The following is a 19,042-nucleotide window of genomic DNA, read 5'->3' as shown; positions in this document are numbered from 1 at the left end:
TCGTAGTACATACTCGTACATACGAGTGTATCTACGATTCACACTGTAGACAAATCGAAAAATACAAACTGACCGCCATCCCCGCCATCTTGAGAAAATGAGCTGTCGTACTGACAATAGTTTGTATCATTTTACACCTTATCATCACCACGGTCAGTGGCACCCTTCCTTGCCCAGTGCCCATATCCAGCCCAGTCTTCGCAATCGCAATCCTCATCTTATGAAACCAGTGAAACTTGGTCAATCCCCTTTTATGAGATTAAATACATAACATTACCATTACCAATATAACACCCACCTCCCGAAGTAACGTGAATTCTTCGCGTAAGCCGCACAAAAATAAAAATTCTTCCTCGCTCACCTTCGCGTGGGTAACTCGTTTCGATGTTGCTTTTATTTGCCCGAGACATTTGTCTATCATCGAGACATTTTGATAGATTTTCAATCAAACGCACGGTACGTGTTCGCCGTTCAGATTTTCCATTTTGTTTTGTCTATTTCTGTATCTGCGCCTTGAATTTCGAGTAGGTGTTTGTGTGTTTTTAGCCGAATTTTCCCGTTTTTTCGAGTAGGCAAGAGAACGATATTCGCAGCATTTTGATCGAAAACCAAATTGAATCGCTAAGTACTAAAAGGGTATTCCCGGTTAAGATAGGTGAAATGGCCCTGTTCTCAGATTTGGAAAATCATGATGGATTATTGTTGGGTACCTCCAATAAAAATTTTTGACCGGAATTTCCGCCCCCCAACCCACCCCCCCTGGTCAGTATAGCCAAAAAACGCGTTTTTTGCGCGACAAATTCGGTATCTATGAGTGGTGGGGATAAAATTCTGGTACCACGCGGAATGTGTAGGGAAAGCCTGGGCCTTTCAACACGATTTTTTTCAAAAATTTTTATCGTAGTGGTGGGGGTAAAATTGACAAAAGAAAACTTTGAAGCGCCACAGCTCCGAACTGAAGGGTACTACACAAAAACTGTTTTCGCCAAAATGTGCCTTTTTACTAGTACTTTCTTCCTACTAATCCATGAAATTGAAATTTTGTCTGCAAAAGGCTCATATTTGCAAAAAAAACTGAAAAATACGCGTTTTTCGCGTTTTTTTGCAAAATAATGCAAAATATGCGAAAAATGTATAGAACAAAACATGTTGATCGTCGAATTTCACCCTAGAAAACGTGTTCAAAAGGTTGTCAAAAGTGTCAAAACGCTCATCTACTGAGCTAAGCGCGCGCACACATCACATCAAGTTGCAGCAAAGTCATGAGATGAGGTATGGCACCTCACTGTGCACTATCTGATAAAGTGATAATTGTCACGTTGGTCATGTCGCAACATAGTATGGGGCGAAAAATCGCTACTGCAAACTTGTCAGAAATTACTACTTTTGCCAAAATTATCAAAAAAGTCACATTTTTGTAAAAATTATAAAAAAATTCTAACTTCTGTCGAAATTATCAGAAAAGCACTGTTTTTGATCATAATTGTCGAAAATACATTTTCTTCTGAGTGATGTAATCAAAATCCTAATATTTTTTGTAAAAATGAGCAAAAAAACTTGTTGTTGTCCAAAATTTTAAAAATTCCAATTTTTTGCCATAATTATCAAAAAATCTTGACTTTTTTTAAAAATTGCCAAAAAAGCACATGTTTTATGCCAAAATGTTCAAAAAATCTTATCGCCGGAATCATTGTAAAAAAAGTATTATTTTCGCCAAAATTGTAAAAAAAATTATTAAAAAATCCCAACTTTTGTCAAAATTTCCAAAAAAGTCCCGTTTTTTGCCAAAATTGTTGAGAAAATACCTTTTTTGGCGTTATCAAGAAAGTCCTAATATTTTTTGCAGAAATGACCAAAAACTTGTTAGTAGCCAAAATTTCAAAATTTCCTTCTTTTGCCAAAATGATCCTAACAAGGGAACTACCTGAACCGGCAGAAACAAAAATGAACGAATCAAAGCTAGATCGAAAGGGGACCACCTCAGGACCCCAAATCCAAAATTTCAAGTGCTGAAGTTGATTTCTCGATTTTTGGTGAATTTTTGAAAATTGAAAAATCCAAAAAATTATCAATTAATACCAAAAATAGAAAATATTCATGAAAATTGAAATTTTCTGGGGAAGTGGTTTAGATGACATCCCGAACTCATTGACAACTATCGAAATTCGTAAAACCTCAATTCCAGTCATTCTGGAGCCTCCAGCGATTTTTTATTATTTCTCCAGAAACTTGAAATTGCTCTGGAACGGCTAAAAATCAACTTCAGCACAAATCACTTCAATTGGAGCCTATGTGGGTTGCCTTTAACCAATTTTTGCGGTTGTCGCGAAAATCGGCGTCTGCCGGTTCAGATGTGTATTTTTGCGCACTGGAAAAAATGCCAAAATTTGAAAATGCTAAATATCCCATCTTTGGCGATGCTACCCATCCGAAATCGAGCTCCGACCTATTTTCAACGTTCCGAATTGGTAAAACCCCCATTTCGACCATTCTGGAGCCTCCAGAGATTCTTTATCATTTCTCCAGAAACTTGAAATTGCTCTGGAACGGCTAAAAATCAACTTCAGCACAAATCACTTCAATTGGAGCCTATGTGGGTTGCCTTTAACCAATTTTTGCGGTTGTCGCGAAAATCGGTGTCTGCCGGTTCAGATGTGTATTTTGCCCATTTACTTGTACATGTGCAGTACCAAGTAGGCACTGGCACATATGTACTTTCTTTGGAAAAAACCACATGTTGGAGTTCGAATCAGGATAGGTAGCATCACAAAAGATGGAATATTGATATTTTCAAATTTTGCAGTTTATTCATTGCACAAGTCAATGGGCAAAAAAATACACATTTGAACCAGCAGACCCCGATTTTCGCGACAACCGCAAAAAATGGTTAAAGACAACCCACATAGGCCCCAAATAATGTGATTTGTGCTGAAGTTAATTTTTAGGCGTTCCAGAGCAATTTCAAGTTTCTGGAGAAATGATAAAGAATCTCTGGAGGCTCCAGAATGGTCGAAATGGGGGTTTTACCAATTCGGAACGTTGAAAATAGGTCGGAGCTCGATTTCGGATGGGTAGCATCGCCAAAGATGGAATATTTAACATTTTCAAATTTTGGCATTTTTTCCAGTGGGCAAAAATACACATCTGAACCGGCAGACGCCGATTTTCGCGAAAACCGCAAAAATTGGTTAAAAGCAACCCACATAGGCTCCAATTGAAGTGATTTGTGCTGAAGTTGATTTTTAGCCATTCCAGAGCAATTTCAAGTTTCTGGAGAAATGATAAAGAATCTCTGGAGGCTCCAGAATGGTCGAAATGGGGGTTTTACCAATTCGGAACGTTGAAAATAGGTCGGAGCTCGATTTCGGATGGGTAGCATCGCCAAAGATGGGATATTTAGCATTTTCAAATTTTGGCATTTTTTCCAGTGCGCAAAAATACACATCTGAACCGGCAGACGCCGATTTTCGCGACAACCGCAAAAATTGGTTAAAGGCAACCCACATAGGCTCCAATTGAAGTGATTTGTGCTGAAGTTGATTTTTAGCCGTTCCAGAGCAATTTCAAGTTTCTGGAGAAATAATAAAAAATCGCTGGAGGCTCCAGAATGACTGGAATTGAGGTTTTACGAATTTCGATAGTTGTCAATGAGTTCGGGATGTCATCTAAACCACTTCCCCAGAAAATTTCAATTTTCATGAATATTTTCTATTTTTGGTATTAATTGATAATTTTTTGGATTTTTCAATTTTCAAAAATTCACCAAAAATCGAGAAATCAACTTCAGCACTTGAAATTTTGGATTTGGGGTCCTGAGGTGGTCCCCTTTCGATCTAGCTTTGATTCGTTCATTTTTGTTTCTGCCGGTTCAGGTAGTTCCCTTGTAAGAAGTCTGTGTTATGTTTTTTGCCAGAATTGTCTGCAAAGTTCTGCTCTTGCCTAAATTGTCAAAAAAATCTCGTTCGCGTCAGAATCGTAAATATATGTCCGTTTTTTGTCAAAATTATAAAAAAATCCTAACTTCTGCTTTTTGCCAAAACGTTCAAAAAATCTTGTTGCCTAAATTGGAAAGAATTCTTGATTTTCCAAAAATTATCCTTAAAAAATCCTGTTTTTTGCCAAATCATTGTCAAAATTTAATTTTTTCTTAGTTATTTCAAAATAAATAGATAAATTACATGCCTAGGTATCGTAAAAAAAACTTCTGCGTTTAGCCAACATTTTCATAACTACTGCTTTTTGTCAAAATTGTCTGCAAGTTCCACTTTTTTGACGAAATATTGTGGGCAAAGGCCTATTGCTGATGAATTATCCAAAAATTTTCTATTTTATGCCAAAATGGTTAATAAAATCTCGTGTTAGCCAAAATAGATTGAAGGTACAGTTTTTGAAAAAATTGTCAAAAAGTCCTAACATTTATCAGAATTTGTCTCAAAAGTGCTGCTTTTTCCATTTTTAAAACAATACTTGTAATTTTATAGGTATTTTTTCTCTCGATTTCTTTTTTTATTAATTTTCTCTACTTCTCTTTAAAAATAGAAAAATTCTGACCAAAAAAAATGTTTAATTATATACCTTGTAAATAAAATGATTGGTACCTATGTTTATCACATCAATCTATGGATAAGATACACAAAGTGTACTTTTTTTTACAGAATATGTAGTATGGGTAAAGGATCTTCAAAAATGCTAAAAAAATTGATTTTTCAAACAATTTGTCCCTCATGATGGGTCAAGTTTTTGAATTTTGGTAAGATTTGTTGAACATGTATGTATGGTACCTATTGGATTTGAAAAAGATTTTGTTGAAATTTTTGAAAATTGAAATTAAAATCGAAATTTGTATTTTCTGCAAATACTGATTTTGAGTTAGATTTCTGAACAATTTTTGGGTAATTTGCCTATTCTTGGTAACTTTTTGTAAGTTTGACTTGCAATATATTCATTTTGAAGGACTTTTTTGACCAAGCATTGTGGAAACGTGTTTAAAATGAGAAGACTGTGAAAATTATAACTGAATCGCTTTGACCTCAATTTGAATATTTTTGGTATTTTTTTTATTCAGAGAGCTCATGATTACAATCTAAGCTAACTTCAGTAGATGAGCGTTTTGACACTTTTGACAACCTTTTGAACACGTTTTCTAGAGTGAAATTCGACGATCAACATGTTTTGTTCTATACATTTTTCGCATATTTTGCATTATTTTGCAAAAAAACGCGAAAAACGCGTATTTTTCAGTTTTTTTTTGCAAATATGAGCCTTTTGCAGACAAAATTTCAATTTCATGGATTAGTAGGAAGAAAGTACTAGTAAAAAGGCACATTTTGGCGAAAACAGTTTTTGTGTAGTACCCTTCAGTTCGGAGCTGTGGCGCTTCAAAGTTTTCTTTTGTCAATTTTACCCCCACCACTACGATAAAAATTTTTGAAAAAATCGTGTTGAAAGGCCCAGGCTTTCCCTACACATTCCGCGTGGTACCAGAATTTTATCCCCACCACTCATGGATACCGAATTTTTCGCGCAAAAAACGCGTTTTTTGGCTATACTGACCAAGGGGGGTGGGTTGGGGGGCGGAAATTCCGGTCAAAAATTTTTATTGGAGGTACCCAACAATAATCCATCATGATTTTCCAAATCTGAGAACAGGGCCATTTCACCTATCTTAACCAGGAATACCCAATTTGCTAAAATCTATTCTCCTTCTGCTCACTTACCTTTTCATTATCACTCCCCATCCCACAAATTCAGGAGTCCGTGGTTACCCCCCCCCCCTTCCCTTCGTTTCCATCTTTTCTAGTACAAAGGTTCTTACAAACAACATTTTTTTGAGCAAGATCGGATAATCTGAATCTCAAACTGGGACTGGGCTGATTTGACATAAATTAATCTACTTTTACCAAAGGCTCTGTGCTGAAGTAAAAAAGTTGAAAATGCTTAAAAATACGTCACAATGCAAAACTTCATAAATACGTGACATGAGTCACATTTTTCGATTTTTCGATCAATTTTCGCAAAATTCAAAAATTTAATTGGAGAAAAATATCAACATTTTTGATCTAATCGAGAACGACTCGAGTTAATGAAAAGTCGAGCTGTACAAGGGGTCGTTTTTACGAAACCTATTCAAGAACCTGGAAGATCGTGAAATCCACTGCAGGCTTCAGAATCGTTTTAAACCGTCTCCAAAGTTTGGAATGCACAAATTCGGATACCTCTTTGGAAATTATTAAAGGTCGTTCTCCTTTTACGAAGTACGGAAAATTCGGCTATTCCTGCTACCACATGGTGTGTACATACCAAGAAGGTGTTTTTATTTGTCATTGTGTGTTTGTATCATTTTGTTTGTTGTTTTTTTTTTTTTTTTTTTTTTTTTGGAATTTTCACGTATTTAACAAGCGTGTGTTTGCAATGTATTACTTATATGTCTGTCTTTTTTCCATTTTTTTTTCATTTTTTTCTGACTGTTTTTTATTGTTTTTTTGCATTTGTTTTGCGACCTGAAAAATATAGATGCAGAATCTCACTCTCTCACAGGTACTTGAAAAAATCCTTTGTTTTTTGCTAAAAAATTCTGGTGTTAGACACTTTTTTTTTGTTTTAAATATGGGATTTTGGTGAGAGACAAAAATATGCTATATAAAATGACGGTGCTATAACACTAACGAAATGTTGCATGCTTTGGTTTGGGTTATATGTATAGGTTTTTAGGTACTCGTATGTAATTTACGCGTGCATGGTTTAATTATTTATATAAATGTATAGACGCGTATCAACATCGCATAGATCTAATTAGCAACCTAATACGCTACAGAATGGTTTTCTTTCGTGTTCGTCGTTCTCATTGGGAGCTTCTCATTTACTCGTATAGTATAATATGTTCATATTCATCCAATCTATAGAGTATAGATAGTTAGATAGACCTACACCATGTTCATAAAGTCTTCATCGATGCTGCGGATGATTTTTTTTTCACGAAAAAATAATTCATCATCCACCAGATTGATTGGTGAAATTTACTCGTAAATTCAATTTGAAAAGGGTACCCCCCGATAAGATAGGCAAAATGCCCTTAACCTCAGATTTCGATGAAACTCACAGGGAATGTTTAGTACCCCCAAAAAATAATTTTGGGCCCATAGCCCGCTCCCCACCCCACCCCCCTCAGGCAGGGGGGCAAAAAAACGCGTTTTTCAGGGGAAAAATTCTGTATCAGCGCGTAATTAAGTTAAATTGATTCTGTAAACGAATATAGTTAGAAGATACATGGGCGTACCTCCCTGAATTTTTTCAGAATTTTTCATCACACGGGGAGAGAAGGGGGGACAAAAGAAAACTTTAAATCGACATTACTCCGGAACGAAAAAACATACCAAAACGATTTTTTCGTCAAATATGTATCTTTAGGTCTACTTTCTATAGAAGTCATCACCCGGCCATTTGGAGTGGTGGGTCAAGCTCAAAAGCTCAAAAAACTCTCAAAAAACCACGTTTTTTGCGTTTTTCTCCAAAAATATGGAAAATGGCGGAAATCTAAGAGAATCAAGTTGTTCAGCGTGAAATTTTACCTCAGAATTGTGTAATTGAAAATTCATTTACACAGCATGATCGTAAAACTACATGCGCAGAAGTATTTGTGCTTACATCAAGATAGCTGAAAGGGTATTCCTGGGTAAAATAGGTGAAATGTCCCTGTCCTCGGATTTCTGAAATTTTGATGAAACATAGTTGGGTACCATTAAAAAAAATGTCGGAGGCAAAAAATCCCCCCCCAACCTCCCCTTGCTCATAATAGCGAAAAAAGGGCCTTTTTCGGGGAGAAAAAAATCCATGCTTCAACGAGTTTTGACAAAAAAATCTGTATTCACTCAAAATACTTGAAGGAGATATGATTCTAGCAACTTGAATTTTCTTCAAAAATTGTGGGCCCCCCAGGGGAGATATATTGACAAAAGAAAATTTGAAATCGCCGTATCTCCGAACCTAATTTAAGTACATGAAATTTTTTTTTCAAAAATGTATCTGCATGAGCACTATAATTGGTATTTTTTTTTCAAATTTTCCCTCCAGGTAGGCCATCTTCAAAAACTCAAAAAACACTCAAAATTGTGTTTTTTTGTCACAGCACCACCAAAAAAAGCGATCCATAATTTTGGATGCTGGCCTCCAAAAACAATAAGAAAACCAACTAACTTCTTTAAGGCTATTTTAATTTTTTGATGAAAAATGGTCAACTTTAGGCGGGGATTGTGCCAAAACTATAGAACGGATTTTTCTAGGGTTTGCTTTCAAAAGCGAGGGTATGTCGAGATATTTTTGATTCAGGACATTTGATGGCTATAATAGGGAATTGGATGGAGGTACTTTAGACGCTCACATCCCTGTTGTAAAAGCAAAATTAGAAAATATGGCTACATACCCTCGATTTCATAGATGAATCAGTATTGGTGAAAAAAAATTGGAAGAATTTTGAAAATTCACGGAGAAATCCCCGTCTGAAGTTGAGATGGGAGCGGGTCGCGGGACATAAGCACGACTAAATTCGTTCAATCGATTACATGCAGTCTTACGAATGAATGATGAAAATAACGAACAAATCGGTTTCATATTTCGACCGGTTGTCAAATTAGAATGCTCTCCGCAGAGTATACCCTTAAACTCCAATTTTTTGGCCATAGGCACCCCCTCTCCAAATTTTAGGGCGAAAGTAGACAGACAATATGGGTATCATTATCATATGAACCGAACTCGCTGAACATGAATATGAAGTTTGATTTGCAGTTGGACCCTCCCAACGACCACATTGGGGAGAGGGGTTGCCAAAAAATTAGAGTTTTTGTGAAAAATGCTTCATTATAGCGCTATTTACGCCATGCAACTTCTTAATCAAGGTTTTCTTGAATTACAAGTAGCCTACTTTTCAAGTACATGGTATCTAACTCAAAACTATCAGAAAGGTTTCTTTTTGGTGTCGATGATTAAATTTTTATGTGAGTTACCAAGTACATTGAAAACATAGGTATTACCTACCTACGTACTATGTAGTAGATTGGGTAAATCACCAAAAAAAGAAAAAAAACTGGATTTTTACCAATTTTAGCAAAAACTGTCATTTTGAGTTGAAAGTTGTACAGAAAAATTCTGGCTCCAGAAGTGCCCCTAAAGGGAAAACATGTGCCCTTAAAGTGGGAGTATTTTCGAAAAAACACGGTTTTTTCACTGTAGCCCCTGTACCCAATTTGTTTTGAGAAAAATGACGATCGACCCAGTCCTAAATGAATATATCTTAGATTCTGCGTCCATTCTATGCTATTATTTTTAATTGTTTTTGTCAATTTCGAAAAATCAACAAAAATTTAGGAATTTTTGCCAATCTTTATCAATTTTTTGAAACCTAAAATATTGTCATCACTGCGTTCCAGAATATTTCCTCAGTTTCAGAAATATATTATCTTTCAATATTTTTTCGTCATTATAGCGAAACTTTTGCGAAGAAAATATTTTCAAAACACCAACTACTAATACCCCCTCTCCAAAAAAAAAAAAGATTTACTTTTCAATTTTCTCAGTAGAACCCCAAAAGTGGCCTTGGATTCTGATGGCAATAGCATGGATTGGCGCAGAATCTCAAATACCTATGTAGGTACTTTTATTATACTGTCTCCTCCATATATTTTGAGTGAATACAGATATTTTTGTCAAAACTCGTTGAAGCATGGATTTTTTCTCCCCGAAAAAGGCCCTTTTTTCGCTATTATGAGCAAGGGGAGGTGGGGAGGGGGACTTTTTGCCTCCGACATTTTTTTTAATGGTACCCAACTATGTTTCATCAAAATTTCAGAAATCCGAGGACAGGGACATTTCACCTATTTTACCCAGGAATACCCTTTCAGCTATCTTGATGTAAGCACAAATACTTCTGCGCATGTAGTTTTACGATCATGCGGTGTAAATGAATTTTCAATTACACAATTCTGAGGTAAAATTTCACGCTGAACAACTTGGTTCTCTTAGATTTCCGCCATTTGTCCATATTTTTGGAGAAAAACGCAAAAAACGTGGTTTTTTGAGAGTTTTTTGAGCTTTTGAGCTTGACCCACCACTCCAAATGGCCGGGTGATGACTTCTATAGAAAGTAGACCTAAAGATACATATTTGACGAAAAAATCGTTTTGGTATGTTTTTTCGTTCCGGAGTAATGTCGATTTAAAGTTTTCTTTTGTCCCCCCTTCTCTCCCCGTGTGATGAAAAATTCTGAAAAAATTCAGGGAGGTACGCCCATGTATCCTCTAACTATATTCGTTTACAGAATCAATTTATCTTAATTACGCGCTGATACAGAATTTTTCCCCTGAAAAACGCGTTTTTTGACCCCCCCCTGGCTGAGGGGGGTGGGGTGGGGAGCGGGCTATGGGCCCAAAATGATTTTTTGGGGGTACTAAACATACCCTGTGAGTTTCATCGAAATCTGAGGTTAAGGGCATTTTGCCTATCTTATCGGGGGGTACCCTTTGTAAAGCTTTACAACTGTTTTTTTTTTTTTTTTTTTTATTCGAAACGTTTTCTTAATTTATTTTTTAGAGATTTTCAACAAGAGCTCGTGGAAATTGATGAACATGGTGTGTCTTTCGTCTATGTACATATATGTTGAACTATTTTCATAATACGCTTAAATTAGTAGTAGGTAAAGGTATATTTCTTGATTATTTACCTGTCCGATATTTCCAATTTGGCTGCAGACAGTGCAGCGTTCATCAGCTAAACAATCCAGGCATCTGTGAACATGATATAAATAAACACGAGTTAGATTTTTATAAACAGGTTCTACGATTTAAGAAATATCATTGTCTGGGTCATTGCACTTTGCACCGAACAAGGAATGCAGAAAAATTCTGCGTAAGGTAAATAAATACCGTCACGAATTTACGTTATAGATGATGATACCCGCATCTACCTGGTCATATTCGTTTGACATTCGTCGATAATATTTCTGTCGTATATTCTGAGAAACTTCACATTGTTAAAATTTACAATAAAAGTAAACTCTGAACGTGGTGGGTATACCGAATTCCATTCGCGAAAATATACTTACTTACTTTCGAGTAGGTGTATTGGTTTTAAAAATGTTTTTTTTTTTTTTCGTAAGTAGGTAAGTACGCTATTTTAATAGAGAACACGATTTTCCACTCTAACGTGTGTTTAAATTAAATTGCGATCATATTTGGCATCGACACGAAGGAGCGAGCTTTTAAATCATTTTTGTAACACATGGAAAACTCTCTGCTCTGTTTTCGAGAGTTTGATTATAAGCTTAAACCTAACGATGTAATTAGCGCAGCGGGGATTGAATTTTACTGCCAGAGTTCCGAAAAGCTACAGCGGCTGCAGCTCGCAGCTCGCATCTCGCACCTCCCGTCGTCAATTTCTAAATTGCTAACGCACTTGTGTATACTACACATCACGAAAGAATCGCCAACTTTCTTCGACAGCAAATTTTAAACACTCGATTCGACTTTTACGCCGCGGGCTTTTTATGTACTTAATGTAATTCGCGCGATTTTCAAGTCGTTACGAATCGCCTGCTAAGTCGCATTTTTTTCATCCCTAACCTAAAATAGGTATGTAGATAAAAACCTTCCCGTCTTTGCCTATCAACTGACAAATGGAGAAAAAGGCGACAATTTCAAACAGGCAACTGCAAATCATCAACAACTTTCGCCAATGGCAGCTTCGCTAGTTCTCAATTCGGTGCGAAAAGATGGCGCTACGAGGGCCGTGAAAAACTTTTTTTACAGATGGGAATTACGCCGACGTGAGACAGAAATGTAAATGTTTGCTCGCGTTTCGATAAATTTTAAATAACGCGATCCGTTCAAAAAAAAAAAAAATGCAGGTATCGGACGTAATTTTTTTCTTTCTTGATGTTTCGATAAAACGAATCCTAAGAAAATCGTGTAAAACGGTTTGTTTGACTACTTACTTACTATAAAAATTATTTTCAATCCTTCGCTACCAACAGAAGAACCCCTCGAGGTGCCGCCTCTAATTTTAACGATGCCGAAATTTTTGGAAAGAGCATACTAGTCTCAAACATTCATAACCAAAATTTCAGCTACCTAAATTGATTTTCGATGGGGTGGTCTCCCTCTGGAAGTTTTTGGTCGAAATCCAGGATTTTTTTTTTGATCCACCTTAGTAAGTACCTTCGGGTGAAAAAAGGGCACTCGAGGTGTCCTCCAGGAAATCAGCTGAAATTTGAATAAATACATTGAATAGGTCGAGATCAGGCCACAGCTCGATTTTTAGCCGCCCAAATGAATTTCCACGTCTTCGAAAAAATTTCAAAATTCTTGAAAAATCAAAAATCGGGCCGGAGGCTCCAGAATGTCCAGAAAAGAAGAAATTCGGTTTGGGAGAGTTGATTTCAGGACTAATTTGTATCATTTTACCGAATAGTCCGGCACACAGTGGGCCACAGACCCCCCAAAAACGGCGATTCAACCCTCATCGATGTGCAATATGTCGATTACTATGTTTTCGACATCGTAGAATTCGAATCTGCACTTATTTTTTTTGTAGGAGTGGGGGGTGAGGCGTGGGGAGTGGGAAAATTTCAAATTTTGCATATATTATCGTGTAATATATCGATTAATATGTTTTCAAGGTCGTAGAGTTCGAATCTGGAGTTATTTTTTAGGTAAGGGTGGGTGGTGAGGCGTGGGGGGGGGGAATTTCAAATTTGGGGTATATTATTGTGTAATATGTCGATTGATATGTTTTCGAGGTTGTAGAGTTCGAATCTGCAGTTAGTTTCTTTGTGGAGATGGAAGGTGAGGCGTGGGCAGGTGAAAAATTCCAAATTTACTTTTTGATGTTTTGTTATACCACTGATTTTCAAAGTTTACAGTTTTTTATATAAAATCAGAACACATTTTGGAACAAAATTCACATAATCGGGCAATATCGTGTGTTCTCTTATGCATAGTGATGTGTATTTTGGAGTGATGTATACTATGTTTTGGCGATTTTTTGCACATAATTGCACATTTTCTCTGCAGGTTCATTTTTGTATTAAAAATACATCAATTTCTTTCTCAATTGCCGAAATATTGCAATTTTAAGATCAAAACATGATATACTCGATTCAATTTTGATTGAAATACATTATTTGAGACATAAAATGAATTTTTCAAATCAACTGTATTAAGAACCTCAAAAACATTACAATCGACATATTAAACGATAATATAAGCAAAATTTGGAAGTTTTTACCTCTCCACGCCTCAGTTCCAACTCCTACTGAAAAAATAACTCCGGATTCGAACTCTACGACCCCAAAAACATATTAATCGATATATCACACAATAATACAGGGTGTTCCAGAATAACCTTTCACATTTTGGTAACCACTGATCTGTGTTCAAGTGGAGCTAGGGGAATGGTAAAGGCGGTTCTAGGTAGCCAAAGCATGCCGAATTATGTTTCAATAGTTATTTTTTGCCCTGGAGAAGTAGATGGCTGTACAGTGTGCTTTTACTGTGAAGGCCTTTTTTAAAAATAAAGGTTCCTGTAACTCTTTACTCCTTATTCATCAGTAACGAAGCTCATTTTTATCTAAATGGTGAAGTGAATAATTGGAATGTGCGCTTCTAGTGTACAAAGAATCAGTTGATAATACTTGAGAAACATCTAAACCTCCGCCAAGTTGACTGTTTGGTTGGGCGTGGCTAAATTCGGTATAGTGGGACCATGTGTGTTTAATGAAACAGTAACAGTGAGGGGTAAGGCAAAATGTTAAACGAGTTTCTTGTTCCGAACTAAAAGACAGACGCGACGTAATAGAGTTACTTACTTCCTTCCAACATGTTGGAACTACCAGGGATGTACACATATGTTTAGCGCGTGAGCACTTCAGTCATCAAATAATTTTGTTATGGTCGACGTGTTGAACCAGAAATTTAATGGCCACCTTGATCCCCTGACTTTTCAGCCTGCGATTTTTTTTATGGAGTTATTCCAAGTCAAAAGTGTATCGAGATAAATCTAGGACTCTGAAACAGCTTCTAGGTTCATGAGTCGCAACTGATTGGAAGAGAAGTGTTCAATAATTTGAAAAAATGTTCGGTTGAATGTGTCAAAAATGAAGGAAAATATCTCGATGGAAAAATTTTTAAAACTTCATTTTTAATGAAAACTCAAATATACGGTCTAAAAACGGCATATTTCTACTTCATTTTGGTTGTAAAAGAATTTTTGTAAACATTTTTCTCTCAGAGTAATAAAAAAAACAAATGTGAAAGGTTATTCTGGAACACCCTGTATAAGCAAAATTTGAAATTTTCTCGCTCCTCACGCCTCACCCCCCACCCCTACAAAAAAAATAAGTGCAGATTCGAATTCTACGACCTCGAAAACATATCAATCGACATATTACACAATAATAATGATAATATACCCCAAATTTGAAATTCCCCCCTCCCCACGCCTCACCACCCACCCTTACCTAAAAAATAACTCCAGATTCGAACTCTACGACCTTGAAAACATATTAATCGATATATTACACGATAATATATGCAAAATTTAAAATTTTCCCACTCCCCACGCCTCACCCCCCACTCCTACAAAAAAAATAAGTACAGATTCGAATTCTACGATGTCGAAAACATATTAATCGACATATTGCACATCGATGAGGGTTAAATCCGAATTATCGCCGTTTTTGGGGGGTCTGTGGCCCACTGTGCGGCATATGACAATAGGAGTGATTACAACCCCCCACTCCGCCGATCCTCCTGGACAACTTTTTTCTTAAAGGGGACATCCTAAGGAACATTTTAAAGCAAACTTGCCCAAAAAAAAGTTGTCCTCACTTACAAAATGGCGACCATTTTGATTGACAGGTCAGCCGAAATCGCAGCTTTTGCATTTCAACATAGGACTTGCGTGAAATTTTTCAAACTTTACAAAGGTAGATCGAAAGATCATGCAAAAATTCATCACCTGTCAAAATTTCAAGTGCTAAAGTGCGTTTTTCGATTTTTGGTGAATTTTTGAAAATCCAATTTAGGCCAAAATTGAGGGAAAAAAATAAAAATTTTACCAAATTGACCAAGAAAGCTGAAATTTGGTATAAACCCTATTTTCGACCCGCCAAATCGATTGGAAACGATTTCAACCCGTTTTGAGCAATTCTGGAGCCTCCAGCAGATTTTTTAAACTCGAAATTCCCACAAAACGCCAACAAATTGGAGTTGTAAAGCTGAAATTTACTCTACACGCCAATTTTAACACCTGCTGAAGACGACATCAGGTGAGTTAAAGTTATTTTAGAGCTTCCAGCGACTTTTTTGAAAATTACTGGAGCCTCCAGTGGATTTTTGAAATTACTGGAGCCTCCAGTGGATTTTTGAAACTTGAAATTCACGCAACATTGATCTATCAAATGGAGTTGGCAAGCTGAAATTTACTTCGCAGACTACATGGTGGTTTCAAATGGTTTTGAAGTTTCCAGCTACTTTTAGGAAATTTCAATTTTCCAAAAAAACGCCCTACAACCTTTCGAAAGGTCGCTGGAGGCTCCAAAACGACTTGAAATCCACCAGCAGTCAACTTCGTAGCGTATTGAAATTAGTTTGCAGAATGATTTTCGACTCTCCATCTCAGTTTGATGAAATTTTGGGGAAATTTCAAGTTTCAAAAATCTACTGGACGCTCCAGTAATTTTCAAAAAGTCGCTGGAGGCTCCAAAACGACTTGAAATTTACCTGCAGTACTTCGTAGCGTATTGAAATTAGTTTTTAGAATAAATTTTAGCTTTACATCTCCAATTTGATGGAATTTTGTAGGAATTTCGAGTTTCAAAAATCTGCTGGAGGCTCCAGAACTGTTCAAAACGGGTTGAAACTGTTTCAAATCGATTTGGCATGTCGAAAATAGGGTTTATCCCAAATTTCAGTTTTCTCGGTGAATTTGGTAAAATTTTGATTTTTTCCCTCATTTTTGGCCTAAATCGGATTTTCAAAAATTCACCAAAAATCGAAAAACGCACTTTAGCACTTGAAATTTTGACAGGTATGTTCCTTAGGATGTCCCCTTTAAGAAAAAAGTTATCCCGGAGGATCGGGGGGGAGGGGGGTGCAATTACTCCTTGTCATATGCCGGACTAGAATATTTTTAGCAAAATTTTTGTTACAAGCGATTTTTTTTTTTTTGAAATAGTCGATTTTGAATTTTTGAAAATTTGTCAAAAATGAAAAAATTGAGTTGGGCAGCTGAAATAAATTTGACTCTTTTTTTGATTTTTGGTGAATTTTTAAAAATCCAATTTATGCCAAAAATGAAGAAAAAAATTGAAATTTCAAAATTTTACCAAATTGAATTAGACAGTTGAAAAATGAGATATATATCCTATAAATCGATTAGAAACGGTTTAAAAATCGTTTAGAGCAGTCCTGGAGCCTCCGGCAGATTTCTGAAACTTGAAATCCACAAATAAATTGCATCAAATGCAGTTGGAAAGCGAAAATTCATTCAGTACACTGATTTCCACACGCTATGAAGCCGACTTCAGGTAGATATCAAGTCATTTTGGAGCCTAGAAACCTTTTGGGAATTATTGGAGCCTCTAGTAAATTTTTTGAAACTAGAATTTTGACTTTCTAACTCCATTTGATGAAGTTTTGTCAAAATTTCAAGTTTCAAAAACCTGCTGGAGGTTCCAGGACTGCTCTAAACGATTTTTAAACCGTTTCTAATCGATTTATAGGATATAACTATAATATTTCATTTTTCTGCTGTCTAGGTCAATTTGGTAAAATTTTAAAATTTTGTTTTTTTTTTCATTTTTGGCCAAATTTGATTTTCAAAAATTCACCAAAAAATTTCGGAACATGTTGTAAGGAGTTGGACATTCTGCATAAAATTGGTTTCTGAAGTACTGATGACATGCTCTATCAGTTGCTAAATTTTAGCTCGATCGGAGTTGACGGGTTGTAAAGGTCTCCTTGAAAGAAATAATGGTCCAAAAAGTGTCTTCAGCTAAATAAAATTGAAGCAATCGTGTATATCTCGCAACGGAATGCTTTTTAAATAAAATTACGACAGTCTGTCGATAATTTTCATTATTTATCGCCAATTTCGCTTTTTTGTATCATAAAACTACGCGAGAATTAAACGAAACAAGCGCGCCAAATTCGAGATGGAAATGGGGTTTTGTCCATTAAAACCAGAGACCCTGACTTTTATCGCGTGTAAATCCAGATCTGTATCGCCTTTCAAAGGCCTGAAAAGTAAGTACCTTTAGACCTACGTTCCTTTTGTATACATCCGAAACTCGTCGAAAAAAACAGTTTAGAGACTGATATTATTATACCTTATAGTCGTCGATAGAATTCACCGCGCAGAAATGTATGTAAAATAGTCGTCTCGAAACGTAACAAGTCTCTGCCTCTAGCTTTTCGTCGTTTTCGTATACTGGTCGTAAATTACTGAAAATGTACTTTTTCCAACAGACACAAGAAGAGGAAACGAGCTTTCGATATTCTCACGTTACGATACATCGGAAATCGAGCCGCTGGAAAATAAAGAAATCGAATACTTTTTCGCTTCGGATGCGAGTGCCGTTATAGAGCACACCAATCAAGTCATCTTTTTAGAAGTAAGTCGCGAGTCGCCGGTAATGGTAAATTTACATTTATCGATCGTCGTCCTCATCTCATTTGCTTTTAAAATCAACTTGGTATACAAAAAGTTTACAAACTTGGGTAAAGGATGAACCAAAACTAAGGAGTCCACTAATTGGAAAAGAAAAAACTCTCTCCTTATTTTTAATGCTTTTTATTGCAAAGATCTTTTCAAAAAGTACAACTTTTCATCATCAGGCAAGAGCACTTAATGAACAAATACAAAGTGTGCATCTTAAAGTAAAGGTTGGGTGTGGTCACTCCTTTGGGTGTGTCAGTTTCTCTGTGTTGTGATTGGTCCTAAAACTTGGGTGTGGTCACTACCAGGATGGGTGTGTCTGTTTCTTGGAATGTGTATGTGACTGGTTCCATGTAGGCATTTGAGCAGGTCAATGTCCAAAGGTCCCAAGTCATCATTGAGGAGTTTTTCTCTATTGTTTTTGTGCATGGCTATTGCTTCCCTAATTGGTAGTTCTGATATTCTGGCAACTGGTTTTTCTAGGGTCAAGTTGAGTTCAGTTATTGTGTGTCCAGTTGCTATAATGTGGTCTCCTATTGCTGATTTTCCTTCAATATTGTATCTAGCTTTGTGCATATGTTCCTTGTATCTGGTTATGATGTTTCTCTTAGTCTGTCCTATGTAAAGTTTGTCACAGCCAGAGCATGTGATCTTATAAATTCCAGATTGATCAGTTTTTGGGTCCTTGTCCTTGAGGCTTCCCAGTAGGGTTTTCAGTTTATGTTGATTAGTTGTGACAGGTTCTTTTTCTTGAAGATCTGACAAAGTTTGTTGGTTATGACTGGGTAGTGGGTCAACTTGATTCTTCTATTGTCTAGTTTATCTCTTTGGAATGTGGTGATCTCTTTCAATCTTTGTTTGCTTATATGGTTTTTGATGAGGGTGTCTATGGTTCTAGTCTTGTATCCCAGATTGTTGGCTACTCTTTTAATGTGGTCAAATTCTCTCTTTCTATTTCCTGGGCTCAAGGGTAGTGCACAACATCTATGGACCATGCTGTTAAAAGCAGCCAGTTTTTGGCTCCAGGGCTGGTAAGAGTCAGCAGGAATGTAGTTGTTGGTGTGAGTAGGCTTCCTGTAGATGTCATATTCCAATTTGTTGTCTTTTCTGGTGATTAGGATGTCCAAGAATGGCAGTTGTTGGTTGTTTTCATATTCATAGGTGAACTTGATGGTTGCATATTGTTTGTTCATGGTCTCAAGGAAACCATTTATGTTGAAGTCCTCTGGTACAATGCTGAAGATGTCATCAACATATCTGAACCAAATCTTAGGGAAGTCTTTTTCTATTTCCTTCAGTTTGGTTTCCAAGTGGCCCATGAAAATGTCTGCCATGAATG

The 19,042-nt window shown here is 36.4% G+C and overlaps 2 protein-coding genes across 4 annotated transcripts in view; one reads left to right on the top strand and one right to left on the bottom strand.

Moving 5' to 3' along the window:
• LOC135831991 (NIF3-like protein 1) overlaps positions 1-19,042 on the bottom strand; it is a 90,725-nt gene that overhangs the window by 59,934 nt on the left and 11,749 nt on the right. Inside the window, exon 2 of one of the 2 annotated variants that reach the window (XM_065344924.1) lies at positions 10,712-10,775. In XM_065344924.1, coding sequence (XP_065200996.1) covers positions 10,712-10,755 — 44 coding nt within the window. In that variant the 5' untranslated portion in view covers positions 10,756-10,775. Of the gene's footprint in view, positions 1-10,711; positions 10,793-19,042 lie in introns of those variants that run through there. The other variant, XM_065344935.1, reaches the window with a different exon arrangement.
• LOC135831926 (glutamine--fructose-6-phosphate aminotransferase [isomerizing] 2-like) overlaps positions 1-19,042 on the top strand; it is a 50,181-nt gene that overhangs the window by 23,566 nt on the left and 7,573 nt on the right. The window contains exons 6-7 of one of the 2 annotated variants that reach the window (XM_065344794.1): positions 6,514-6,537; positions 17,514-17,659. In XM_065344794.1, coding sequence (XP_065200866.1) covers positions 6,514-6,537; positions 17,514-17,659 — 170 coding nt within the window. The remainder of the gene's footprint in view (positions 1-6,513; positions 6,538-17,513; positions 17,660-19,042) is intronic. The other variant, XM_065344801.1, reaches the window with a different exon arrangement.

Source organism: Planococcus citri, chromosome 1 (assembly GCF_950023065.1).
Source record: "Planococcus citri chromosome 1, ihPlaCitr1.1, whole genome shotgun sequence".
Taxonomy (NCBI): domain Eukaryota; kingdom Metazoa; phylum Arthropoda; class Insecta; order Hemiptera; family Pseudococcidae; genus Planococcus; species Planococcus citri.
The sequence above is the reverse complement of the archived record's forward strand: the minus strand, read 5'-3'. Positions and strand labels throughout refer to the sequence as shown.